This window comes from Schistocerca americana, chromosome 1 (assembly GCF_021461395.2).
Source record: "Schistocerca americana isolate TAMUIC-IGC-003095 chromosome 1, iqSchAmer2.1, whole genome shotgun sequence".
Lineage (NCBI taxonomy): Eukaryota > Metazoa > Arthropoda > Insecta > Orthoptera > Acrididae > Schistocerca > Schistocerca americana.
In genome coordinates this window covers 880,804,508-880,829,400 of record NC_060119.1, presented here as the reverse complement: position 1 = coordinate 880,829,400, position 24,893 = coordinate 880,804,508, and the positions used below count along the sequence as shown (strand labels likewise).

The 24,893-nt window shown below is 38.5% G+C and overlaps 1 protein-coding gene across 1 annotated transcript in view; it reads left to right on the top strand.

The window, feature by feature from the left end:
• Nucleotides 1–24,893, top strand: part of LOC124614330 (cadherin-87A) — a 698,834-nt gene that overhangs the window by 518,208 nt on the left and 155,733 nt on the right. Inside the window, exons 14-16 of the mRNA XM_047142934.1 lie at nt 18,830–18,941; nt 23,046–23,201; nt 23,315–23,479. Of these exons, the coding sequence (XP_046998890.1) occupies nt 18,830–18,941; nt 23,046–23,201; nt 23,315–23,479 (433 nt within the window). The remainder of the gene's footprint in view (nt 1–18,829; nt 18,942–23,045; nt 23,202–23,314; nt 23,480–24,893) is intronic.

The following is a 24,893-nucleotide window of genomic DNA, read 5'->3' as shown; positions in this document are numbered from 1 at the left end:
GTCAGATCCGGTGAACGTGCGGCCATGGTATGGTGCTGTGACGACAAATCCACCTGTCATGAAATATGCTATTCAATACCGCTTCAACCGCACGCGAGCTATGTGCCGGACATCCATCATTTTGGAAGTACATCGCCATTCTGTCATGCAGTGAAACATCTGTAGAACATTACGCAGGAAATCAGCATACATTGCACCATTTAGATTTCCATCGATAAAATGGGGGCCAATTATCCTTCATCCCATAATGCCGCATCGTACATTAACCCGCCAAGGTCGCTGATGTTCCACTTGTCACAGCCATCATGGATTTTCCGTTGTTCAATAGTGCATCATATTATGCCAGTTTACGTTACCGCTGTTAGTGAATGACCCTTCGTCGCTAAATAGAACATGTGCAAAAAATCTGTCGTTGTCTCGTAATTTCTCTAGTGCCCAGTGGCAGAACTGTACACGATGTTCAAAGTCGTCACCATGCAATTCCTAGTGCATAGAAATATGGTACGGTTGCAATTGATGTTGATGTAGCATTCTCAACACCGACGTTTTTGAGATTCCTGATTCTCACGCAATTTGACTGCTACTGATTTGCAGATTAGCCACGACAGCAGCTAAAACACATACTTGGGCATCATCATTTGTTGCAGATCGTGGTTGATGTTTCACATGTGGCTGAACACTTCCTGTTTCCTTAAATAACGTAACTACCCAGCAAATGTTCCGGACACTTGGATGATGTCGTCCAGGATACCGAGCTGCATACATTGCACACACCCGTTGGGCATTTTGATCACAGTAGCCATACATCAACACGATATCGACCTTTGTCCGCAGTTGGTAAACGGTCCATTTTAACATGGGTAATGTATCATGAAGCAAATACCATCCGCAGTGGCAGAATATTACGTGATACCACGTACATATACGTTTGTGACTATTACAGCACCATCTATCACAAAGCGAGAAAAGTGGTCCAGCTAAAACATTCATATTTCTTTTCGTACTACCTGAATATATAATAAAAAATGGGGGTTTCTATTTAAAAAAACACAGTTGATATCCGTTTGACCTATGGCAGCACCATCTAGAGGTACTATGTGAAAAAAGAATTTTCATTGAACAGATCAATGAATTTAAACTATTTCAAATTCAATTACAGTGGATACTTGATTAACTTGACTGACTTGTTGTATGTCATTCGGATAGTTGAAAATCAAATAATTGAATGTGTAAAGAAAAGCATTTTTTGTATTGTTAACTCAAGAAAGATAACCTATGCTACCAGCATATAGTTATCTCTTAGACACATTGTCATATGGTTATCTTTCTAGGGTTAATACACAGTGTTAGGTGTTTATTAAAAACAACAAAAGCAAATTAAACTTATGAAAATCAACAAAATTAATGTTTGTTAAGAGAGTAGAGACACATTTTCATACAAAAGTACACATTTTCTTAAAATTAATAAACTACTGCAGCCTTAATCATGAACTACCTAACAAAGGTCACATCAGATAGTCACTGTAGTTTAATTTTGTTTAAAATATTTGATAATTGTCATTTGACATAAACAGTTTTTTCTCTTCATTGCTGCTACAAAAGAATTCATTTTAACCATAGTAAACTCATGGTATCAAACTCTGTTTTGTTTTCAGGGCTTGAAATGTTTTCATCTAAGATGGTATTACATCATTTTCTACATCTACGTTTTCTTCTGTTTCATCTTCTTGCATTTCCTGCTGCTCATTTGCCTGCAATATGTTTTCAGCAACTTTGTCAACAGACATGATCTGGAAACCTTGATCGTTACTGTCATAAGTGAGCCACTCTTTCATATCAATGGCATCACATTCCTGGTATATTTGTATGTTTGCAATTAGTCATTTATATTCACTGAAACAGAATCATTATTGAACTTTTGTGTTCCCATTAAAGTGTTCTGTTGCAAGCTTTGTTCAAAGTCTTCCTTTCAGTCAAATCCTATGCATCTACACGGATGTAACAACTCTCCTTTAAACATACACAACATGGTGCAGCCATTGGCAACAGTCTAACTCAAAAAGCTGGCCGGTGTGGCCGAGTAGTTCTAGATACTTCAGTCTGGCACCGCGCGGCAGCTACAGTCGCAGGTTCGATTCCTGCCTCGGGCATGGATGTGTGTGATGTCCTTAGGTTAGTTAGGTTTAGGCAGTTCTAAGTTCTAGGGGACTGATGACCTCAGAAGTTAAGTCCCATAGTGCTCAGAGCCATAACTCAAAAAATAATGAAATGCATGCTGCCTAACCCAAACAATAATGAAACATGCAGTGCTTAACTCAAACAATAATGAAATCAGAGTGTATACGACCCGGGACAACCGGGAGATCCAGGAAATACCCGGAAACTTTTTCATCCGGGAGAAAACCGGGAAAACCCGGGAAATTTTTAGAATTCCGGGAATTTTTCGTTGTTTTAGTTTTCAGTTAAATTTTTGTAATTTTGACTGGTAAGAACCGATACTCTAACAAAGGATATTACTGTATCCCACTACTGCAGAATAATACTGCAGCATTAAAACATGAATGAGAGAAAAAAACGAAAATAAAACTTAAATTGCGAAGGAAATGCGCCATATAAAATAACACAGTGCTCGTACAAGCGTCTGCCAACAGCAAAATGTGTCAAAGGCTTTCGGAAGACTATGCAATGCTTCATAACAACAAATTTCCTCCAATGAGCATGACGTCACAACTGTTTGCATCGAGGCCTACGAGGCTGCGGCGCGTATGTCACGAAGGTAGTCCTGCGCTCTCTCGCTCCCTCAAATCAGCAGACAAACTACGTTTCTACACCTGTTAACTCGCAACTAGGTGTGTCCGTACAAACTAAAACTGAATCTTCTACTGGAATCCGCTATTATGGAATCTTACTGTTAATAGTCCTATAATAATGGGAAGTACATGGGCCGACTTATAATTTGTTACTGTTGTACTGGCGTACAATAAAGTAAAATCGTGCTAAAATGATTATCAGTTGCATAAGGCACCACTTCCAGCATGTAATGAGTACTGTTAATCAGAAGAGATTAAGTGCTATAAACAAGCCGTTATTGATCTTAAATTAAATTTTGCTGTAGTACTGTAAGTCAGTAAGACTACATAATAGCAGATTTTAGTGGAAGATGCAATTTTCGTTAATACCTACATGCCCAGGTGCGAATTTACAGGTTCAGAAATGCATTTTGTCTGCTGAGCTGAGCAAGCATGCGAGTTCAGGACTACCTTCGTAATGTACGCGCCGCGGCCTGTCTTTCTTGTGGGCCTCGTGTTTACATTAGACTCAATCAGTTACGAGCGGGCTCGTGCACACGCACAGTTGAGTGGCGTGGTGTATGAGTAGTACCTTCTCCCGCTTCTGGCTACAGAAATGTGGCTGTTGGCTGTGTAAGCAGCAGCAGCAACCAGGCACATGGTACCCGGAAAAATTTTACTGGCGCGCCCAAGCTGCCAGATTCACGCGTGCGCAGCAGGCCCGGATCTACTGGGGGGTGAGGGCAAACCGTGGTATCTAACCGGGCGGCAATTTCGGGGGAGGGGGCAAATTCATATTTTTGTGGAAAAAAACCTTGTTTCACAAAGCACCTAGCATCCAGCGCACGTCGGTCTATTGATTATTCATATGATTTTGAAACGCACCTCTGCTGGTTTTCGAACACATTCTAAGTTGATTTCTGAATGAATTATAAGTTGATTTTTGAATGCATGCAAGTGTTCGTGATGTCTCTGCCAGAGGAATCCTCACCACATCTAGAAATAAACTTTCCTGCAGACAAAACGGGATGGGGCTATAAGAGCTGAGCGGAATAAAGCCGAACAGGTGAATGCCAACTGCTGCTTGTTTATGTGGTTGATTTGGTTTGTGAATGTTCAGCGTTGTTATAATTACTAGCGAAATCCATAGATTCAGACTACCAGAGTGGAAATAACAGGTAAGAAAGATTACGTATTATCTTCTCGGTGTATCCAAGAAAGTGAAATTTTGACAGAAAACTTTTGGCCAGATCGCTACACTAGACAGGGCCAGTTGAAGCCCCTGTGTGTTTCATTTCCACTGTCCTGAAATATTTTGATGGCATTCATTACAAAATATACATGTTTGAGCTCCACAGAGCAAAATGCAGTGACGTGCTGTATAAGAATATTGTTTGAAGAGGCGTGGCACTGCACTGCACACTTAAGACCAATACTGTGTCGTAAATTTCATCGAAGATATATGTTTTATGTATCAGACTCTTCAGAAAGATGTGCGCTACAAAATGAACTTATTTTTGAAAAGTCTTTTTTTTTTATTTTTGACTGCTTTTACTAAGCTTTCCTACTGAGGCAGTCAATTTACTTGAAACGAAGTGTTTAATTCCACACTATTGGCTAGTTTCAACTGTTCGCCGCATTTCAAGTGCACGTTTTCATCTTATAGCACATATGGCATTATGCCATAATAAAGAACCAAACATGGGATAATACAGTACTTGTACTCCAAGAAAATTTACGCCTCGAAAATCACACTGAAAAGCTTCATATCAGTTCGAGGCCTACGTCATTGGGAATCTAGACATTCGAATGTGCACTGTAAGGTGAACTATGCATTTTAGTATGGTTCACGAAATTCCGACGCTCTTGGAGTATCCTCTGATGTTTTGTTTCTTTTATGACATAATGGAAGATCGTGATTTCCCTAAATCACTTCAGGCAAATGCCGGTATGGTTCCTTTGAAAGGGCACGGCCGACTTCCTTCCCCGTCCTTTCCTAATCCGATGAGACCAATGACCTCGCTGTCTGGTCTCCTTCCCCAAACAATCCAATCCATAATGGAAGATCTTTTAATGTTTTACACGTACGAACATACGGGCTTACTACTAGCTGCGCCAGCGCGGTGACGCCTCTTATCTGGCGCTCGTTGTTCGAAAAGTGTTATTTTCAAAGTAAATTTCCTATGAACTATGTGCGCAAATGTACGATGAATTCCTTAAATCACAGAGCGTTTGCTCTCCTTTAAAAATCAACTCTTTTATGACGAGCCATTTAGAAGAATTTTGAGCCCAATACTGGCGTATTTGTGTGATGTATCTTAAAGTGTAACATGCGCTAAACAGATCAACATTATATGTGAAAGCTTAGCTTCTCTTGTTACTTATTAATCTTAGAGATTAATATTATATGCGAAAGCTTTGCTTTTCTTGTAGCAACACTATGTATACTAATTTAAACCATTGACTTTTCCTGTTGGTGGAATTCGAATTTATACTTTCGTAACGCGAAAGCATACATGTTGCTGCACATCAAAGATCTTTCCAAAACGTGTTTTTCCCCCTGAGTTTCGTTTTCTAAAGTGCCGGGAAGTTCTACGCAGCTATATAAAACCATATCCATTCAAAGGATAAGTTTTACAGTTTAGAGAGAAAGTATACTGTCACTTAACACGGAAAATGTGTATTTTCACCCGGGAGAAAATGTATTTTTCACCCGGGAGAAAATGTATCCGGGAAAAATCCGGGAATTTTTTTTCCTTGTCCGCGTATACACCCTGTGAAATGCATGGAGCAGACATCGCATGGCATGTCCATGTGCATACATGGACTAGACTACAAAAATATTTGACTGTGGTTGACAATCCCGATAACCAAGAATCTGTGTAATTGAAGTCTGGATAATTGAGTCTCCACTGTATGTGTAATATTTCTACGATCTCTAATTCTGTGTGTTATGCCTGTCTTTGTTTCTGAGTATGTATACTTAATGAACTTACTGACATCTCTTAACCATGATTGACTATGTTGGCTGTATCAAAAAAGCTGTCATCGTCGAGACCAAGGCCATCTGACTTCTTTCAATATAGATATGCCCATCAGCCATTGCACTGTAGCTCTTCTTAGAGTGAATAATTAATACTGTGCTACCTGACTAGTCATTTCCTCTATGTAATGTGTGCCTAACTTACAGGAGGGAGGGACTCTACAGTTATGTATCTCATACTGGAGGTCAGGAAATCACATCCAAAATCAACATAGAATCACCTGAGCCTCTAGTTTCCATTTTCTATTCAGTTCTAAATGAGTTGATTGTGATCCGTTCTGGATGGTGCAAACAATAAGCCATGCCTCTATCCCACGTGTGATGCTAGCTATCTTCAGTAATTTTAACTACTATTTGTAGGAATTAAGGCTGCATCTCTGATGAGACCTCCCAGAAGACATATTGAGCTCACATTGGACTTCTCTCCAGACCCATTACAATAACACATTAAAAACTGAAAAAATAAATGCACAACTTCCAAAAGTATCAGGTACTGTAGACATTAAGTCATTATATTCTCTGTAATTTTTTGTTATTTGGTTGTCTGAGGACATTTGATACTCCCGACTTACTTCTCCTTGTATCATTTGTGTTTTATCTGTTTGCAAGAATAGCTGAAAGTGATGCTGTTCTATAAGTAGACTGGTTACATTTGATTTAAACATGATCTAACAAGAAGTGATGTTATTAATATTTCCTACCCTAACTTATTTTTTAATATATTTTCTGAAAGCTATAATTAGAAGTGAAAACAATGTTGGTGTTACTAACATAGTGATGTTATTGATCAGCAGTCATTCCTGTGCCTTAAAAGCATACTGCAAGATCAAGAAAAGACTACTAGCAATGAAATATTTATATTTCTTTCCATGGTCATGCGTCACTTTATTAGTAGCAGACAAAAAATTGAACAAATCACATTTAACCATTTACCCAAGAGGGAGGAGGAATTATACCAACTTCTATTTCCCAGGGGGGCTCCATTTCCTTCCTAACAAAGCTCCTAATGAGCAACACATCCACCTTCTGTGCTTTCTCAGACTTGGGATGAAATTCAACTACTGTCCCAATAGACGAGGGATCCCATGCTGTCTCAGATGAATTTTCAACGCAGGGCAGCAACTTGAACCTGGTATACTAAGGTATAAGAGGGTGGCCTTGTCACTTGTTACTGCATTCACATTCATCCCAGAGTCACACAATCCCAACACTATTCACAAATCATCCTGAAGTGAGCAAAAACTGTTGTGTATTGGAAGACACAATGACAGTAGGGTTTCTAAGGGACTCTATTGGCACCAGAGGCTTCACGTCTGTTACCGTTGGGTACCTTCACCTCACTGCAGCTTGGGGCAGCAGCCTGAAGCCTATTGATCATGTTCAGTGCAGCTTCTAGTTGTTGTGCGACTGTGGCCAGTTCAGTTTGTATCTGCACATATCAAGTGTCGTAACTTGGGCACACAACACAACCAATTATGTTAGTACAACTTTATTAGACTGTGGGATATATGCAAATCACCATAGCATACACTAAACACAATAAGATGTCCGCAGTTCGTGGTCTTGCGGTAGCATTCTTGCTTTCCCGGGTTCAATTTCCAGTGGGGTCAGGTATTTTCTCTGCCTCGTGATGACTGGGTGTTGTGTGCTCTTCATCATCATTTCGTCATCATTGACTCGCAGGTCGCCGAAGTGGCGTCAACTAAAAAGTACTTGCAATACGGCGGCCGAACTTCCCCACACGGGGCCTCCCGGCCAACATTGCCGTACGATCATTTCATTTCAACACAATAAGATAAGGCAAATGTATTCAAACAGTAATAACATGATAACCAAGCATGAGGATAGTGCAGCAGGGTTTAAATAGACACTAGCCCGTGGCGGGCTCTATTGGAAATTCACAGTATTGCTCTTTCACAGTGCACTCTCGTGAATGACTACACACTGCTAATGCGCACAGCTTTCAAGTGTGCATACATTGCCTCATTTCTCTTCCCTTTGGGAACAGCTCAGATTTGTAAGATTTCCACAGCATCTTCATCCACGTGGTTCTGACTGAGATGACATGCTGATAAAGGGGTATATGGCAGGAAGTACTTTGGGCATGGGCACTGTTGCAAGCCACTGGCGGTGGTTGTGCCCTGCAGTTGGTGGCTGAGACAGAGAAGGTGGCTCCAGTGTAGACAGCAACTACAACAGTATTGGTTGCAGTATTGGAGAAGTTGTACCAGGTTCATCCACTGGTGACAGGGACCCCTCAAATGTTGTGGCAGGTACACAGCCAAATCCGGTGATCCATCAAGCGACGCAAACTGGCATGGTGATGTCAGTGTCCTGGGTAGGGTTGTCTGGTCGGCCACACGCAGGTGCAACTGTTCGTATCATGTGCACAGAAGCCCTCCTCCATACATACATCACAGAGACAGAGCTGTAGCAATGGGAAATGATGGCAGTAATCCATTTTGGGAGAAGACCAAACCCATGTGTCCAAACAGCCACCCCAGGCCAGGAACGGGATGATGGCTACACAGGTTGGTGCCCCGGCTGGGCCCCTGAGATGCAGGAGCTTCCAGGGTTGACGCCCGTGGAGCAGTTCAGTGGGGCTGATGTTGCCAAATGGTGTGAACCGATAGGAAGATAGAAATTGATCCAACATTTAATGGGGACCAAGTCACACACTTTTTCATCTGCGTTTTGGATGTTCTAACTAACCTTTTGGTCTCACCATTGAATTGGAAGTTGTGAATCCCGTGTGCCTTTCAGAAGGAGGCAAATTCCTCCAAGACAAACTCAGGGCTGTTATCAGAGACCAGAGTTGCCAAAAGTCCCTCAATGGAAATTTTTTTTGACAGGGCTGCTGCAGTGACAGAGGCTGAAGTCGACGGGCAGCGAACAACATATGGGAACCGAGAGAATGCATCAATTATTATTAGCCAGTATGCATTAAGGAAAGGGCCAGTGAAATCGATGTGGAGATGATCCCAGGCCTGTGAAGCTTGTGGCCACAGAGAGAACATTGCCCGCAGGGCATCTTGTTGCAATGCCCATTGAGATCATGCCATAACCAAATGAGTCATGTCACTGTTCAAACCAAGCCAAAAACATGATGGTGGGTTGACACCGTGGTGCGTGACACTCCCCAGTTATAAGCATGCAGCAGTTGCAAGATCTCTGAACGCAGAGCCGAGGGAATGACTAGGCGAGGAGCTGAATAGTCTGTATCAAGGAGTAGAACACCACAAGTGACAGAGAAATGATGCCAAATCACATATTAGTTATGGAGAGATCGGCTGCCTGTGATGGAGGTGCCTCAGGCCAGTCATGTTGAATGCAATGTATCCATAAAATCAGATTGGTAGGACTAGTCTGCATGACCTGAAGACTCGTAATTGGAAAACCATTGACAGTTTGTTGAGCACGTTCATCAAAGTGGAATCAGATTAACTCCTACCAATCAAAAACTTGGTCTAGACTGGCCAGAAGAGGGGAGATTGCATCAGCATTCGCATGTTTAGCCATGGGGCAGAAGTAAATCTCTTAGTTGTACCGATAGAGGAACAGTGCTCACTGTTGAAGGCAATGTGCTGCTTTGTCTGGTAATGACACTGAGGGGTTAAACAGTGATACTAATGGTTTGTGATCCATGATGAGATGGAATTTTACACTGTACAGGAAAACATGAAACTTCTTTAAGGCATAAACAATGGTGAAGGCTTCTTTCTCTATTTATGAATATCTAGTGTGAGCCAAATTAAGCATCTTCCACATGTATGCAATAGGCCTCTTGGAGCCATCAGAATATTTATGAGCTAACACCGCCTCCAGCCCATGCTGGGCTACATCTGTTGCTAACACTAAATGTTTACTTGGTTGGTAGATTATGAGGCAAGGTGCGTATTGCAACATAGACTTCTGTCTGGAAAGTGCCATTTCACACGCCTGCCACCAGTGGAAAGATATCTCATTATGCAGCAAGACATGTAACAGTTTTGCAACTGGCAAAAACTGATGATAATAAGCAATCTTACCTAAAGAAACTTGGAGTTCCTTGACCGCCTTAAGATGTGGAAGAGCCACAATGGCAGAAACATTCTGATGAGGGGTTTGATACCAACAGTAGAAACCTCGAACCCAAGATAAACAATAGAAGGCTGAAATAAGTGGCACTTTTCCAAATTTCGTGTTAACCTGGTGGCCTGTAACATCAAAAAGAGCGTAATTAAGTTGTTGAAATGTTCAGCAGTGGAGGAGTCGGAGATCACAATATCATCAAGATAGTTGTCAAAGCCAGGCACGAACCTTGTAAATTGTTTCAGAAACTGTTGAAAAATCTCTGGGATGCTGGCTACATCAGATGGTAACCAGAAGTATTGATACAAGCCACAAAACATGTTAACAACCAAGAGCTGTTGAGAGTCAGCATCAATTGGAAGTTGCAAATATGCATAAGAGAGTTGATTTTGGTAAAACATTGACCACGAGCGATCTTAGCAAAGAGTTCATCAGGGTGCAACAAGGGATATGTGTCAATGATTGAACATTGACAGAAACTTTGAAATCGCTGCAAAGGCATAGCCACCCTGAAGGCTCCTTGACAATGACTAAGGGGTTAACCCATTCACTGGATGCAATCAGTTGGACAACCCCAGATGCCATAAAGTGATCAAGCTCTGCTTTGACTTGGTCACGGAAAGCCGTTGGCAATGGGCAAGCCCAAAAAAAAACAAGAGTCTAGCCGAAGGTGTCATGGTGATATGGGCTTCGAGATTATTGGCACAACCCAAACTCGCAGAAAACAGTATGGAAAATTCAGAGCATAAAGAGTCGAGTTGTGTATAAGGCACCTGATCAGAGATGAGATTAACTTCATTAGAAATAGTAAATGCAAAAAAGGTTAAGGACATCCGAACCAAACAAATTTTCGGTGTGGCATTGTTCACCACCAGAAAAGTCGGCAGATAAACCACAGATTTATGTGACTGGAGCCAAGAAACTATGTAATATAAGGGGTATTCAAAAAGAAATGAACCGGAAGCATAATTACAGAAACCAGTACCTGTATGTTGGAAGTATTGACCCTGGCTGTTGAAACACTTCTCCGACTGTGACACAAGGTGGTGAATGGTTGTCTCATAAAATTCCCGGGGCTGCAATGTTAACCAGTTCCGCACATACAGCTGGGCATCGCCATCCACACGAGTGCAGGAAAGGTTATACTGACATTCTTCTTTGACCAAGATGGCCCCCTTCTGATTCACTTCCAGCAGAATGGGACAACAGTGAATGCCCAGTATTACTCACAAACCTTGACCACCATTCACAAAGTGATCAAATCAAAACGACCAGGCAATTTCAGCTGTGGGGTCATTATGCTCCACAACAATGCAAAGCCTCATACACAGTTGCGGCACTCCTGCAGAAATTCAAATGGGAGGTTCTTGGCCACCCTCCATACAGTATGGACCTCTCTCCCTGTGATTACACCATTTTTGATCCCCTTACAAATGTTCTGCGGGACAAACAGTTCACCTCGCACGACCATGTCCAGCTGTACATGCGGAATTGGTTAACATTGCAGCCCCTGGAATTTCATGAGACAGCCATTCACCACCTTGTGTCACAGTGGGACAGGTGTCTCTACAGCAAGGGTCAATACTTCTAACATACAGGTATTGGTTTCTGTAATTATGCCTCCAACTCATTTTTTTTTTTTTGAATGCCCCTATATCGGAATGTTTTGTTCATCGTAAGTAACTAATGTACATGATGCTGACACTAAAGGGGGAGAACCCATGTCCATTTATGTTTGCAGATTGAGTGGTGACATAGCAGCACTGTTGTTGACTTACATGTGCAAAACGTTCTGATAAACCTTGACATCAATAAATAGCTTATTGCATGCAATGAAGATTGCTGATAAACATTTGACATCCATTTCAGTATCTGCAACAGGCTGTTGGAATTTTGCATTACAAACAGGAGCAATGTGGCCTGTCTTGTTGCACTGGCAGCAAATGCCCCACAACTTAGGACAATCCAGCCTATCATGAGTGACAAAACACGACAGATAAGAGGGAAGTGTGGAGTGCTTGCATTGTAGTTCGTTACCAGGTTTACTGTGCTGCTGCTGCTGTGGCCGTGGCTGCCACAGTGGGTTGGTCCAGCTGCCATGATGTTCTGCTCACACGTGGACCACTGCCACCATATCGTCCCCCTGTGAACCACCCAACAAATGGTAGGGGAAGGGGGTTAACTTCTGCAACCTCACATCACAATTCAATTTGAATACCTGCAGCCCTCAAAACCTCAAACAATTGTGCAATAGTCAGAATGTCGGAGAGAGAGGGGTTATCACATTGAAGGGCTTGCTCACGAACCTCACGGTTGGGGGCCAACCGCGTGATTACATCACTAACCATTTGGTCAGCATATGAGCCCTTATGTACATCAGTGAAAAAGTGACAATGACAGCTTAAACCTTGAAGCTCATTTGCCCAAGTATTAGAGCAATGTTCCAGTTTCTTGTGACATTAATAGAACTGAACTCGAGCGACAGTGATGTGAGTCCATTTACCGTAGTATTTTGAAAGAAGGTTGCACACATTATCAAAAGAGAGTGAAGATGGATCCTGGAGGGTGGCCAGTTGGCAAAGGAGTTGATACATGCAATCAAGACAAAAAGAAAGCAAGGCATAAGATAACATCAGTCAGTCCAAATGGATGAAAGTGCTGCCGCAACCATTTTTCATAGGCTTCCCATTCTTCGACAGACCCACTGTAAGTCAGAAACAGTGGAGGATAAAGAACCAGGGCAGTGAAAGGCTAAACAAGACGTACAAGGAGTAATGCGGCAGGCAGCATAGATTGAGAAGGATGCAAACCGGCCAAAATAGAGACAGGTGTTTGCAATACATGGGTTTGATTTTCTTGCATTTTGGCGAACACCTCCTGCTATTGACTGAGATGCTGCAACGCCCCCGCAGTAAGAACACTTAATGATCAACCAGCCAGCATAAAAACTCATCAGTAACACCATCAGACATTATAGATGCAATGGAGGACCAACCAGAGACTGAAAAAGTGCAAAGGGAGCAATCCCACATTTGTCGTCACTTATGTTGTAAGTTGGGCACACAACACAACCAACAATGTGAGTACAACTTCATTGGACTGTGGCATGTATGCCAGTCACCATAACATACACTGAACGCAATGAAATAAGGCAGATGCATGCAAACAATAATAACATGATAACTGAGTGTGAATGTAGCACGGCAGGGTTTAAATAGGCACTCACCCTTGGTGGGGTCTATTGGAAGTTCGCAGTATTGCCTTTCATGGCACACTCTCATGGATAACAACACACTGCTAACACAAACGGCTTTCAAGTGTGTATGCATTACTTCACCAAGCATAGTGCCCTATCAGTTTCCTATTACATCAAATTATATAAAAGCATGAAACAGTGAGAGTCTAATAGAGAAAGTACAAGCAGACATCACGAAGCGGTCAAATTATCTAACTGTGCTACTTTAGGTAGCAGATACATATAAAACTAGCTCTAGAATCTACAGTACAAAGTGAACTTACACAACACTAATGATTGCAAAATACGCACACTCAAACTTCAAAATTAATAATACTACCAAAAACAAGTAAATAAATAGTTACTCTTCACTTATTTCAGAAGCAAGCTACTAAATTAAATGATGTATATGAACTAGGTACTGCTGCTGTTCCAACAACCTCCTCTTTACACTATGACTACCCAAATCTACATGACCAAATGAGAATTTGAATTCCACTTCTGCTTGTGAGTCAAGTGCCTTAATCACCGAGCCACCTCCTTCTGTCAAAATGCTAGTGTTCACTTGATTTGAATATTTGCATGCAAGGTATACTGATAGAGACTCATCATCATGCCAGTGGTCACCAAAAGACACAACAATATCATTTTTTTGACTGCTGTTTCTCTGGAATTATGGATATACTTTAAATGAAACAACTTCCAGACCTTTCTCCTCTTTTTTGTTTTCATGATTATGTGTAGCTTTTCAGTGCAGTATCTTATTTGGTATGCCCAGTCAAATTGCAAATCTTAATTCCATGTCTAGATTGCATCCAAAATTGGAACAACCCACCTATTTTCAGGTTTGACTTTTTAATCATTAGTATGTGACATGAGGTAACAGCTCTTATTCTGTATGCCTATATATGTGCCAGTACTGTGGCTATTTACATAGGCTTGAGAATTCTGTTTCAGTTTGTCATTGTTTTCTGCAAGTGTGTATTCAGCAGGACAGCCAAAAAGACTCAAAGTGTTTTGAAGGATAATTAGACTCTTTAACATTTATTACATTTAGGTTCTTGGAGATGGAGCATTAGCTGAGTTCGTTATGTATGAGTGAGGAAATTTGTAATGTACTGAAGGAACACTTTGGATATTTACTTGATGAAAATTGTTTAGAGAAATCAAAGAAACTTAAGTGAAGATTAGAAGATACTCACTCATGAATGTGAATCCACTTTCACTGTATCAGCACTACCTCACTTTTAGAGTTGTACTCTACTGAAACTATTGTTCAGTGGTTTTGGTACAGTATGTAAAAGACAGTAAATGTTAGGATTACCAGTAGTATTGCTAGTGAAAGAATTTAAATGTGTGAGAGAGAAACTGGGTGCTGATATTGCAATGAATATTTCAGAACACGACATCCACAGTAGAATACGACACACTGTAAGGAATTTCAGTACAAAAAATGTGGAATATTTTTGTTCTCTCCTAAAGGGTGAAAGTTGGAAATATGTAATGACTGTAATGATACCAATGAGAAATATGATAGATTTTAAACATGGCTGCAGCAGCAACTGTTAAAATTCTTCACAATAAAGGATGGCAGCCAAAAACAGTTGCAGGATAGAATTTTTTTTTATTAAAATTCTTGACCAAGGTTTCGGTACATATAAATATACCTTCATCAGAAGTACATTTCCTGAATAGAAAGATACATTCATTAGAAAAGCCATATCAACGAAAGTGAGAAACAGAAGCTTAAATAATGGTGAAATTGCTAAAGTAATACAGGCACACAATCTTTAGTACTTACTAAAATTACATCATGCACTGGAGAATAATGAAACAATTATGCCAAAAGGCGTTTCATTATTCTCCAGTGCATGATGTAATTTTAGTAAGTACTAAAGATTGTGTGCCTGTATTACTTTAGCAATTTCACCGTTATTTAAGCTTCTGTTTCTCACTTTCGTTGATATGGCTTTTCTAATGAATGTGTCTTTCTATTCAGGAAATGTACTTCTGATGAAGGTATATTTATATGTACCGAAACCTTGGTCAAGAATTTTAATAAAAAAAAATTCTATCCTGCAACTGTTTTTGGCTGCCATCCTTTATTGTGAAGAAATATGATAAGTTTATGGCTACATTCAGACATGTTTTTAAAATGGCCTTTCCCAAGAAAATAGCTGCTTTAAATTCTACTCAAAAAACAAACAAGTGGATTACAAAAGGGATAAGGATATCATGTCAAAACAAAAGGAGATTGTATGAGTACTCCAAGCAAAATACTAATCCTTACTTTATTACATATTTCAAAAGACACAAAAGAATACTAACACGAGTTATTTCAAAAGCAAAAAAACTAAGAAATGACAAAATATTGTGTAATTCAAAGAATAAAACTAAAGCAACCTGGCAAATTATAAGGAAAGAAATGGGAACCAGGCCAGTTAACCACAGTAATATAGAGCAGATTATGAATAAAAGTAAACTGACTGACCCCAAACATGTGGCTAGTGCTTTCAACAATTATTTCTCTATTATAACTCAGCAGTTAATAAATACACACATTGACAACAGCCAGCCAGTCACTCAGATCAAAAAATTCATCCAAACACATTTTTCATGAATCGAGCAACACCTGAGGAACTGTCAAGAATCCTAAAAGAACTACCTAATAAGTATTTTTCATGAAACGAGCAACACCTGAGGAACTGTCAAGAATCCTAAAAGAACTACCTAATAAGTATTCAGTGGGTGTTGATGAGATACCAGATGCTATTATAAAAGTTAGAGCAACATTTATTGTGGAACCACTGACAGACATAGCAAATTCATCTTTTGAGGGGGAGGTGTTTGCAAATAACCTAAAAACTGCAAAAGTAACACCTTTGCATAAGAAGGATGCACAAAGTGTTATTGCTAATTATAGGCCCAGTTTGAGTATTGTCAGGCTTCAGCAAAATAGTGGAAAAAATTTTCCTTAGAAGATTAACAGGATTTTTTTTAAAAATAAAGAGAGGTTGATAAGTGACTCCCAACATGGAAAAGTCAACTCAAGACAGCAAAATTTTACCTTCTTAAATGAAGTATTAAAAGCTGGGGATGATAAGAAACATGTATCTGTGATATTTCTGGATCTAAGTAAAGCCTTCAGTGTAATTGATCATGGCATTCTCTTGTGTAAATTAAGTAATTATGAAATTAGAGGCCAGTCTGAAAGGTGGCTCCAGTCATACCTCAGTAATCATCAGCAGATTACAGAAATAAAACACAAAGATAGTGAAACAAAAAATTTCTAGTTTTTACAGTGATGAGGAGAAAAATCAAGTATGGTGTCCCATAAGGGTTGGTTCTGGGACCTGTCATGTTTCTGCTGTATATAAATGACTTGGCTAGTCAAATACATGATGGAACAACTGTACTCTTTGCAGATGAAACTAATATTCTAATTAAATCACAGATTGAGAAAAATCTGCAGGAGGCTGCAATACCAGTTATGCATACCGTAATGCACTGGTTCATGACCAGTAGGCTCATCATAAATTATGAAAAAACTGTGGCACTTAACTTCCACACCACACAAAACCTACATCCTGCAAAACCTGTTTTCACTATAGAAGGAAAAAATGTGTCGAAGGTCAGTCATACAAAATTTCTAGGCATTCATGTTCAGGCAGGTCTTAAGAGTAAGGTACACCTAAACAGTTTAAATAAGAGAGTGAATTTACTAGCATATGCTGTTAGGATCCTCACTCAGAATACAAGCTGCTCATCAGTGTTGACAATGTACCATTGTAGTATACAGTTGCTACTTATGCAGAATAATTTTTTGGGGAATTCCACAAATTCTACAAAAATCCTGTAGATCCCTTTTTTTAACTCTCAAAATATTACCAATGCCTTGCTTGTATATATACAAAATATATATTTTCACAAAAGGGAGCATCTTAAAAGAAGGAAAATCTACTCAAACACGACTATGACATACACACGTATGAAACTAGGGAGAAGATGAACCTACACATGAACATGGTAAATACAAACGTATGCAAAAGAGGAATGTATCATACTGGAGTTATGTTATATAACCATTTGCCTTCTTACATAAAATGCATACCAACATTAAATGCATTTAAAATAAAGTAAAACAGTACTTGCTTGACCACAGCTTCTATTCATAATATTGTTTACATTGTGCTTATCATTTCATCTCACTTAATAACTGCTATTGTCACATGTAGAAGCAATGTAGGACACCAACTTACATTATTATGCATTTAGATAATGTCATAACTAATGAGAAGGTATTGATAGAATTGGGGAGAAGAGGATTTTGTGGCACAACTTGACTAGAAGAAGGGATCGGTTGGTAGGACATGTTCTGAGGCATCCAGGGATCACCAATTTAACATTGGCGGGCAGCGTGGAGGGTAAAAATCGTAGAGGGAGACCAAGAGATGAATACACTAAGCAGATTCACAAGGATGTAGACTGCAGTAGGTTCTGGGAGATGAAGAAGCTTGCACAGGATAGAGTAGCATGGAGAGCTGCATCAAACCAGTCTCAGGACTGAAGACCACAACAACAACAACATAATGTCAACAATGTAGTTAAAATGACTACCGTGTTGTAAATTAACTAGGTTTACCAATGTACAAACAATGTACTAAAATGATTCTTGGGCAAATAAATAAAAAATAAATAAATAGATATCTCCTCATTGTTTGTTCATTTGTTTTGCACACAATTAGAGCTGCACACCATACAGTGTGAGCCCATTGTGTATTTTACATCCTTACAGGTATAAATTGCATTTTATAAACAATAAGAATTAAGTGATTGTATAACTTCTGCACTTTTATGCAAACAAAGCAATTACTTTGATGCAAGTGCAGCACACATGCACAAATGTGAAAAATATCTATGTAATTAATGTTGATATTTTGTACTCAATAGAACATTCTTCATCATGGTCAAAGGAAAGAGTTTCCTGATAGTATTGATAAATGTGAAAGATTTTTATGAGCAACAAAAACATGTTTTAAATAAGATGTTCCATAGGTTACACAGTCCTTCAAATATCCTCACTCAGATGGTTCATCCCTTCCAGTTTCTAGGAAATCTAGTAATATTTAAACAACACTATCAATATGAAGTAATACCTGATATGTATGCAGCACATCTTATGTACAGGCAATATGGATACAACTTTAACTGACTGTGGCTACTAGGAAAACAACCGTAGTGTACACTTACTTGTGATAGTCTACAGTAGCCTACAGTAGATTTAAAACTCTACTCACTTGACCAGGTGACCATAAACATACTTTTCAGTTGTAAAACTTTCCGAAATGTTACTGACCATAACTGAAGAAGCATCAACTTTTTTCAAACCAGTGCATTTCCTGTTACACATTGACTTGTTTGACATCCTTGAACATTTTCATTCATGATAGGAACATAAAAAATAAATGAATTAATGAAGCACATGTGTTGATATGATATGGCAATGCTATTTTTGTGTGGTATTCCTATTGCTTTCTATTGCTGGACAAAAAACAGTAGAATCACTAGAAACATCTGTTTGCATAAATTTTTGTCGTCACCCTGAAGCATTTTAAACAACACAGTTTTATGTAATTATAATCAGCTACAAGCTAGTTCAAATGAATGATGTTCAATTTATTTTATTTACAGATTTATGGTTAATAACCGAACAGGAGTGATAACAGTAGCAGATTGTGCAACTCCTGGTAAGGACCCATGTCTAGATTATGAATCAAGGCATGAGTACTTGCTGACGTACAAGGTAAGATGAATGCATTCTCTGATTGTGTTGCATGAAAATATGTAAAAAATATTCAGCCCATGATGTATTGTTAAAAGGAGCCTATCAATAAGAAATGCTTTCTCTGAAAATTATTTTGAACTATTAGTTCAGGAGGCCACTGAAAGTATAAATTGTTGCAAAAATATACTCGACATCTTAGCAACAAATAACTGTGAGCACATAAGAAGCATTATGACAGATACAAGGATTAATGACCACAAGATCATTGTAGTGAGACTGAATACCACAGTACCCAAACGTACCAAAAATAAATGCAAAACACATCTAATAAAAATAAATAAATAAATAAAAACAGATAAAAATTCACTTGATGCCTTTCTAAGAGATAGCCTCCATTTGTTCTGAACTAACTATGAAAGTGTAGACCAGATGTGGTGTAAATTCAAAGAAATAGTATCAGTAACAATAAAGAGATTCATACCAGATAAATTAATAATTGACAGAACTTACCCCTCCCGATGGTTCACAAAAAATGTCAGAACAATGTGGACAAGCAATGGAAAAATTGTGCCAAATTTAAAAGAATGCAAAATCTCCAGATTGGCAAAGTTTTACAGAAGCTCAAAATTTAGAGCAAACTTCAATGTGATATGCAATTTAATAGTGTCCATAACGAAACTTTGCCTTGAAATCTGTCCGAAAATTCAGAGGATTCTGGTCATATGTGAAGTTTACTAGCATAGGAAATGTTACTGATGACAGTGTCACCAAAGCAGAGTTACTAAATACAGATTCCAAAAGTTCTTCACCATATAAGATGAAGTAAATATTCCTGATTTTGAATCAAGAACCACATTAGGTTGTTTTGGTTTATTGTCTGTATTTTCTCTTTGATCTGCACTGAATATGTGGAAGACTTTTTCAGTAACTTTAAAATGTAGCAAGGAAAAAATGTTCACTCGCCATTTGGCATGAGGGATCAATACAATTTAAGGCCATAGAAAATATTAGATTAGAAACCTCTAGAAACCAGAGGTTTCTTCACTTGAAGTGAGAGGAAGATAGGATTAAGGCTGCATGAAATGAGACTAAACACAAATTAGACCCTTAGGTAGGAAAAGTAAATGCCAATTATTAACATTAAAAAATGCACCAAAATTTCTGAAAACAGGTACTAGCCAAATAGAGAAAGCTAAATAATTGAAATTCCTAGGGAGATAAACCAAGAAAATAGTTTGGAAAAAATTGCTGTAGAAAAAAAGGATACATAAAATGGGAAGGCATATGGAATAACTACACTACAATCTTTACAATAAAAAATTAAAAACTAAACTCTACCCAAACAGGCCATGAAGGCCCAATGGTACCGACCAGCCCACAGGTGTCACTGGATGCCATTATATGATGGGCATGTGGTCAGCACACCACTCTCCCAGCCATATGTCGGTTTACGAGACCAGAGCTGCTACTTCTCAATCAAGTAGCTCCTCAGTTTGCCTCACAAGGGCTGAGTGCAACCAGTTTGCCAACAGCACTCGGCATGTAGGATGGTCACCCATGCAAGTTCTAGCCCAGCCCGACAGCACTTAACTTCGGTGATCTGAGGGAACAGGTGTTACCACTGCTGCAAGGCCATTGGCTTACAATAAAAAAATGCCCATCTGTAAATGTAAAAATAAGGTATTACAGGATGGTAGTGATGCCAGAGTGTCTATATGCAAGTGAATGTCTGGCATTGAACTATAATTTAGATAAATTAGAAATATTGGAAAAAACAATTAGGAAAATGAAGAAACTAATAGAGGTTGATAATTAAGAAATGATGATGAAATTTATCGAATCAGAAAATATATCAGAAGTAATGGGAAAAAGACAACTGGTATTTTTTGAACATTTATATTGAATGCAGGACAGTAGATACAATAAATCAACCAAAAAGAACTTCAAATATTTTTGGAATAAAAAGTCAACTTCAAGTTTGATCCATGAAATAAAAAGGGACTTGGAAAAAAATATAATAGCTGAATAAACAACTCACAGAGAAGAGTTTAGGGAAAAAGTATTAAATGTGGAACAACTACAAATTAGGTGAGTGTAAAAAACCAGTCTGAAGTGGTCAAAAGACAGGAAGAAAAAAATGTAGTGAACAGATCGAAGAAAACTGAAAGAAAAGAAAAGAACAGTGAATAAGGAACTGATATTCACACTTGGTCGTTAGTTGGCCCAACCGAGAAGAAAACAAATATACACCTCATATGAGGACGACCACTGTAAGGTCTGTTATTCACATTTCCCATCTCTGTGTACTTTCTCCATGCCTCAGACACACCACTTTGAATGACATGTAACTGATCAGCAGCATTTTGCCATGTATGACTTACTGAAAGTAAAGTCGCTATCCTGACTCTGTCAAAGTGTTGTATGCCTGTAAGTGTCATGTTATGGCAGTGCTGAACACAAACTGAATGAAACTGTTGTTGATACTGGACTGCTCATGCTGTGCCACTGCAGCAATGGTCCGTTTACGTGTCTGGCCTGGGAAATGGCCACAAAGCATGCCAGTGGTAACCACCATACAGTATATGAGCTCTAACTGTATAAAGCATGAAGTTCCTAGGTCAATGATACTTCTGGTATCGTAGACAACATTTTACGAAAGCATTGTAAACGTTTGTTGAGCAGCGTATATCTGTCACTGCTGTCTCTCATAACTTGCCACTAATTTCCACCAACAATCATACATCTTAACACTTCCATGGGTCATGGGTAATACACTTAACCACTAACTGTATTTCCTTACTGCATTCATTTGGGTAGGTCATATCACCACTGTGTGCTCCTGGCAGGCAGTGGCAGACCACTGCAACAGCTGTAGTTTCTGTTTGTTGTGAAATATAGCCTTTTTGGTTGTGAAATGTCTCTTGTGCCTTTCAGGGTCCTTGAGAAATATACATACCATCAAATAATGTTGTTTTAAAGTGCAATGGAAAGTATGCCTATCACCAAAGTAATTTTCCTGTGAGACTTGGGAGCTATACTTACTACAAAATTAATATTTGTTTTGTGGCCTGCATAAAGCTTACTTAGTTGTTTTATTGCATCGTGGGAATATACCTTGCCATTTGTGGATGTGGCTGACATCTTGTGGTAGCATGTAGTACTAGGTGTATAAAAACTGCTACAGTAATCAGTTTCTGTTTGTTGTGAGATCACTACTCTTGTCACTTTTGAAATCAGAACACATTGCCCTATTTCTACAGTTTGTACTGTTGTGACCTGTATCAGCTCATTTCCAGGTGCAAAATATTTTTTTAACAAAGCAAAATAAAAACACCAAGTGTCATATTTTTTTATTTTTTCACTTGTAATGGCAACTGATAGCAGCTCACAAAAGGGCAATGGGAAGTATATTTACCTCTGTAGTTTAACAGCTCACAAAAGGTGAGAGGGAACTATAATTACCACTATAGCTTTGGTTCTAAACACAAAATCATCAAAAATTAAATATAGTCAATTGATTATGATTCTAATGTGGTACCAAAAAATTAACTTCACTGAGCCAGTACAGATTAACTTTTTTTAAATTGAAAAGTTTGTCAAGCACTGTAATTTTATAGCTTAATACTCCTCTGATTTATCTCTAACCTTGTAATTTATATTGAAATCTCTTCTTCTAGGTCCAAGGAATGTATATGCAACTTGCAGAAATGCAAAGAATTAGGTTCCAATTTGACTGTGGTGTTGAGCATCAAATGGATGACTTAGATTTATATTTATCAGTTGTAAAAAACTGATGTAATCACTTTCGATGGCATATTTGAAAAGCTTTCAAAATTTATCAGCAGTTTCATTGACTTGAGTGATTATTACTTTGCTAGAGATGGAGGTGTAAGTCAAGTTACAGTGTTAGGATTTGAAACAGTTAAATAACAGTTACTTGGATGCATGGAGACAGTTTGAAATATGATTTTCATCACTTTCGAATTAAAAGTTTTCCTTTTTAAAAAAAATCAATCATAATTATTGCAGGATTAAAGTTTTGTAACTTTACTCACAATTAATACATCATTCATATATTTGTCCAAATGCTGTAACACATAAAAGAAATAAATTATTTTTTAGGCAACAGATGACAATGGAGAGGGCCATACCACAGCTGTTCCAGTCAGAATCCTACTCATTGACAGCAATGACAATGCACCACAGTTTACAAATAATAATTATCTTGTTGCCATTGATGAAGGCGCCAGTAATTTTGAACCACCACTGCAAGTTCAGGTACAGTAAAGCATGTAACAACAAAATAAAACCCAATACGAAATGAGAATTCTGTATCATCCACTATTGATGACTGTAAATTTAAAGTAAATGAAAAATATTGCTTGTTTCAGGCAAGAGACACTGATGTAACTTCTGAGATAACATACTCAATAGTAGAAGGAAATGTTAAGAACCTGTTTGAAATTAATCCTCATACAGGAGAAATTACAGTTCGTGCAGCTAGTGGCCTTGACATGACCAATGTTACAAGTGATGTAATTACATTAACAGTACAGGTACGGCAGATTAAACATTTTTCTTTTAGTATATCTTAATTATTACAACCAGCTGGTGTACATTAGGTAATTATTATGTGAGGGAATGGACTAAGAATTGACATAATTTTGTGCTAATTGTTGAAAGGAATGGTGCAAGTAAGAGATATCAAATGCACATACATTCCTTCATCTTAGTTTAAAACTAGGGGATCATTCAGACAAATTCAAGTAAATCCATAGACAAATGTGTCAGATATTGTTGCCTGAGATATGGGTGAGTTAATAGCTCAGATCAGTATTGTAACAGTGAGTTGAATAGGTTAGGTAATTTGTTAAAGAGCTCCTGTAATTTGCAGCAAATGTCACAAGCTTTGTCAATTATCTTAGTAAAGTAGATGGTTATTATAAATTTTACAGCCTTCAATTTGAAGATAAATTCAAATGGCAAGCTTGTAAGTGCTTAGCTGGGTTGACAATCCATTTAGTCATCTTTGTCATGAGCTATAGGCAACAAATTTGTGTGTTCACTGCCTGAACCTAAACTAGACTGCAACAGGGTGTTAGTGCTGAATGGCTGTTTATACTCAAGTTTGACACCCGACTACCCACTATGTATTTTGGTGCCCATTTTAATTCAGTGACCACATCTGTGTACCACAGAACTACATCCCTTTGATATTTTTGACTTGGGCAAGTGAAGTGGTAGTAAAGTCTTAATAAAAAGAATGAACAATCTCAAATTTGCTCAAACAGACATCACCATCCTTGTTTTTCATGCTATAGGAAGGATGTTGAGAAACCTTATAATCATGGCTGGAGAGTTCATTTTAAGGAAGTCTCTCTGTCAGTCAGGAAGGGAAAGAGCTGTATGCTTCATGGACTAAATCCAACAGTTCTAAACAATAAATGTACACAGTGGGGTATCAAACTTGGGTCTAAGTATCAATGTGATGACAACAATACTGAACAATATGATTGAGGTACATGGAGTGAATTCACATAAGACAATAAATCACAGTGACTCATCTCTGTGGTATATTAATCCAATTAAGCATTGTATTACTGGAAAGATTTGAAGGATCACTGCCCATATCCCAAAAAAATATTTTTATCGGGTAACCCACATTCATTAAGTGCTACAATACACAGATAAATCACCAGCACACTCCAAATTTTGTTACATCACCATGACCTTTAAGCCAAATGATAATCATCGGTATTTAACTCAAAGATAGACACAATGAAAAAGACTGCTAAAATAATTAAGATTTCTGTTTTAGTCCTTCTGAAATAGAAAACACAGACACATTCACACCAAGTGCACTTCTGTAAATGTGTGTGTGTTTCGTATTTGGGAAGAAGGACTTTGTGCTTGTTTCAATGTGTTTGTGTTTTGTATTTTGGAAGAAGGACTTTGTCCAAAAGCTTAATT